Raw genomic sequence first — 4,055 nt, 5'->3', positions numbered from 1 at the left:
GAGGGCACATACTTTGAATAAAATATTTGTTATCATTCTCTTGAAATAAATGTGTTTTTTTCTTGAAAAAATACCGGTTTCATATGTATACACCTGGTAAATGGGATTCCGAGTGCAGAAGTAGCCTTTTTTCAATAAAAAAAAGAACTTTTACCCACAAATATTGCTGGGCTTCTCATTCGGCTTCAGTTCTGAATGTTATCTAGGATCTTAAGGTTATGTTCACTTAGAGAAAAGTGGTCCTAAGTCGGCAAAACAAATTTTCTGTCGAAAAAAAGGTCAACAGCTTTCAATGGCGTTTAAATGACTTTGGTTGGGTAACACAATCTTTCATCTACAATTCTATGTCCTATCAAGCAGTGTGGATCGATTTTTTGGTGTCGCAATACCGCCTAAAGTAAAAAAAGTCGATTTTTGCAAAATAAAAAAAAAATAAATGACAAGACATAATATCACACGAACAAAAACAAAAGTTAAAAAAGCGCCGAATCAGGGCCACCTGTTTGGTGCCGACTCAGGACTACTACGAATAGTTAGACATTTCATGCTATTAAGCACACGAGATAATTCCGAATAAAAATCAACTTTATCAGGCGAAAGCACACACAACACAGAAACCAACGCACTTGATCGATTTTTTTAAAAATATTTACACACCTGTAGCTGCTTCACAAGAATGGAATAAAATCGAATTTTGTTTGCAGGAAAAATGTTTCCTGCTCACGCTGTCAACTCAAGGTTGCCGGTGCCGACTTAGGACCACTCTCTCCTATACTCCCCTGTTACTAATATTAGTTTACCCCCTCCCTTAAAACTGATAACGTAGTTTATGGAAAGTACCGCCATGTCCCTTTTTTAAGGACCTTTTTTAAGGAATTGCTGATTATAATCTCACAAAAATATTTTTATTGATTCTAAGAATTTGCTGAATCTCCTCAAGCGTTGGGGGCAGCATGGAATGATTTTTGCGATTGCAAATCAGCGTAAGGTAAAAAAGTCGATTTTCGCAAAAATAAAAAAAATAGCAAGATATAATATCACACCAATAAAAAAAGCAAAAGAAAGTGCCGAATCAAGACCACCTGTTTGGTGCCGACTTAGGACTATTACGAATATTTACACCTTTTGTGCTATCACTCACCCGAAACAAATCCGAATGAAAAATCTACTTTATGAGGCGAAAGCACACAAAATACATAAACCAAGATAGTGAAAACTAAAGTGACAATTGTCAGCGTAAATTACGTCCACAAAAATATTTATTATTATTTGTTTATTATTATACCAAAATATTTACACAACTTAATATACTTTATAAGAATGGAAGAAAATTGAATTTCGTTTATACCAAAAATGTATTCCCTGCTCATGCTGTCAACGCGAAGGTGCCAGTGCCGACTTAGGACCACTGGAGATTATCGCCAGCCCACTTTTGCTTTCAGGACTACATCACAGATTATAAACTCACAAAACTATTTTTCTTAATTTTATCAATTGTTGAATCTCCTCAAGTGTTTTTCCTTTAGTTTCAGGAGTAAGGATATACAGATATACCCAAAAGATTGACGAAACTAAAAATCCGTAAATTGGAATTAGTAAAATAAGTTTCCCAGTGTAAATAATAGCTTTTTCAATAAAAAACTCTAACCCGAAAATATTGTTGGATATTCTCATTGGGTTTAGATTCAAAATATTATCTAAGTTCGCTTTGTTTTTTTTTGACTTAGGGAAGAGTGGTCCTAAGTCGGCACAGTAATAGTTTTTGTCGAAAGCAAGGGGTTAAAATGGTTTACTTACCCTGAAGTGCAGCACAAAGTGAAACAGTCAAATTTTTGCAAATTATAAGAAAAAATAACAAAATAAAATGACAAAATTAACAGTAAAAGCAACAAAAAAGTGCTGAATCAGAACCACCTGTTTGGTGCCGACTTAGGACCACTGCGAATATTTACACATTTCGTGCTATTACGCACCCGAAACAAATCCGAATTAAAACTATACTTTATCAGACGAGAAGGTCCCGGTGCCGACTTTGGACCACTCTCCTCCGTACCCCCCTGTTACCAATGTTAGTCCCCCCCCCCAATTGGTCACGGAGTTTATGTAAGGTACCGCCAGGCCACTTTTTTATAACTACATCACTGATTATAATCGCACAAAACTGTTTTTCTTAATTTTAACAATTGTTGAATCTCCTCAAGCGTTTTTCCTTTAGTTTCAGGAGTAAGGATAAAAATTCCGAAAGTACCCAAAAGATTGCCCACACTAAAAATAAAAAATGATTGATAAATTCCCACTATGTCAATAAAATCTTGAAATATTAGCAAAAAGAAGAAACTGAATGACATATAAGAAATTTTATTAAAAGCTATCGCTCCACTTTTGACGTCACTTGGAAAAAGTTCCCCTTGATAAATAAAAAATAAATTTTGCAGTCCACAGGAAAGCGTTACGTCAAAAAGAGTTAATCCAAAAAGAGGCACCCACTCACACAATGAAAGATCGACGTTTATTTCTTTCAAGAAGAAGAAAATACCCACAAGTCCTATTGAAACTGAGCCGGCTAATCCGGTAACTATGAGAAGAACTTTTCGTCCAATTTTTTCTACAAACTGAGTACTTATCAATGAAACAATTGCCGTGGAACCTGTCAGTACAACCGTGGCTTTTTCTGCCGACATGAAAGAACCTTCGTATGTGAAAATTTGCTGCAAGAAAGTTGTGATTCCTGAATGTCCAGACAAAATATTTGTCATTCCCATCAAACTTAATATTTCTAAAGCTCTGCGACTGTTGGAAACTGCAAAAAGCCTCCAAAGAACTGTATCTTTCAGATTACAACTTTTGAATCTAAAATTGCTGGGTTTTGATCCATCCTTTTTGTTCAAATTCATTTCTTCTTTCCTCGAGGGATTCAACTTCATCAGGACTTCCTCTTCCTTCTTCTGATTTATTTCCCAAAAATGTGAGGAATCCGGCATGAAGAAGAAAATTGTAATGAATAGAAAAGGTATCATCAGAAGAACAAGATTCATGCTTTTGTAACTCAGGAATGCTCCCAGGACCATGGTGAACAGAAATCCGAAGTTCATCAAGAATTTCATCAAAACGAGAAACACTCCTCGATTTTTGATATCACCAATTTCTGATACGTAGACTGTGGAAGCAGAGATTCCGCCTCCGTAGCCTATCCCGCCAATAATTCTGGCAATATATAAATTTATATGATTTTTGGCTAGGATGATTAGAAGCCATGAGGCCATTTGTGGAATGGCGTACATCATTAAAGTCCCTTTTCGGCCAATGCGATTGATAAATAGTGGATTTATTAAATATCCAATTATTAATCCGACTGGGTAAAGGGAAGCTATCCAAGAACCTTGTCGTTTCGATACCGGAAATTCCGAATTTTTTTCAGTCAAAAAAGGCAAGGCTGGCGATGGCCAGCAATAACCACAGACAAATCCAATTGCTGTTATAGATGCTGAAAAAATTGTTTAAATAATGTTTATCTATTTTTCATCAACGTTCCAGATCCGTGGAGGAATAAATTTTTCTCACGGAAAATTATATTCGATTTTTTAATTTGTTACCACTTATCATTTTCCAATTTTTTTACTCACTTGTAATAGCAGCAGTATATTGTAGTAAGAGATGTCTTTTATCATCCTTGACCATTTTTAAATAAATTTTTTGTCAAATTTAGAATACACGAATTAATTGTTTTTAGACTTTCAGTTGAGAATAATTAAATTTATGTTAAGAATTTCTAGTGACTTAAAATACTTTTTTTAGAAATATGTATTCATTCTTGAAGAAACATTGCACATCGAGTACAGTTTTATACTAACGATCTAAGTGAAAGATATTCTATTTCGAATCTTATCGGTAATCAATTTATCTCTTTCAAAGAGAAGATACTACTCACTAGTAATTAAATAGAATAATTGAAAAATCAAAATATTCCAAGAAAAATAATGTTTGAAACATGATAATCTTAAAATTGTTGGTAGCATCATTGTTGATAGAAACTATTAAACAAATTAATTTTCAAC

At 34.3% G+C, this 4,055-nt stretch overlaps 2 protein-coding genes across 2 annotated transcripts in view; both read right to left on the bottom strand.

Annotated features, from left to right (window-relative positions):
* LOC117173376 (trypsin-6-like) overlaps positions 1-197 on the bottom strand; it is a 26,910-nt gene extending 26,713 nt beyond the window's left edge. Inside the window, exon 1 of the mRNA XM_033361896.1 lies at positions 155-197. Within this exon, the coding sequence (XP_033217787.1) occupies positions 155-179 (25 nt within the window). The 5' untranslated portion in view covers positions 180-197. The remainder of the gene's footprint in view (positions 1-154) is intronic.
* A 1,105-nt stretch (positions 198-1,302) lies between these two features.
* Positions 1,303-3,769, bottom strand: LOC117172811 (facilitated trehalose transporter Tret1-like). The gene is made up of 2 exons (XM_033361050.1): positions 3,624-3,769; positions 1,303-3,484 (listed from the first exon to the last, which is right to left on the bottom strand). The coding sequence occupies exons 1-2, from the start codon at positions 3,676-3,678 to the stop codon at positions 2,139-2,141; spliced, it is 1,401 nt and encodes a 466-aa protein (XP_033216941.1). The 5' UTR covers positions 3,679-3,769; the 3' UTR covers positions 1,303-2,138.
* Positions 3,770-4,055: the final 286 nt, after the last annotated feature.

Source organism: Belonocnema kinseyi, chromosome 5 (assembly GCF_010883055.1).
Source record: "Belonocnema kinseyi isolate 2016_QV_RU_SX_M_011 chromosome 5, B_treatae_v1, whole genome shotgun sequence".
Classification (NCBI taxonomy): domain Eukaryota; kingdom Metazoa; phylum Arthropoda; class Insecta; order Hymenoptera; family Cynipidae; genus Belonocnema; species Belonocnema kinseyi.
Note: the sequence above shows the minus strand (reverse complement) of the source record. Positions and strands in the feature narration are given on the sequence as shown.

Coding starts and splice junctions, on each gene's coding strand:
- LOC117172811 (XM_033361050.1), bottom strand. CDS start 3,678: ATGGTCAAGGATGATAAAAGACATCTCTTACTACAATATACTGCTGCT. Junction 3,485..3,623: donor ATATACTGCTGCTATTACAA/GTGAGTAAAAAA, acceptor CAATTTTTTCAG/CATCTATAACAGCAATTGGA.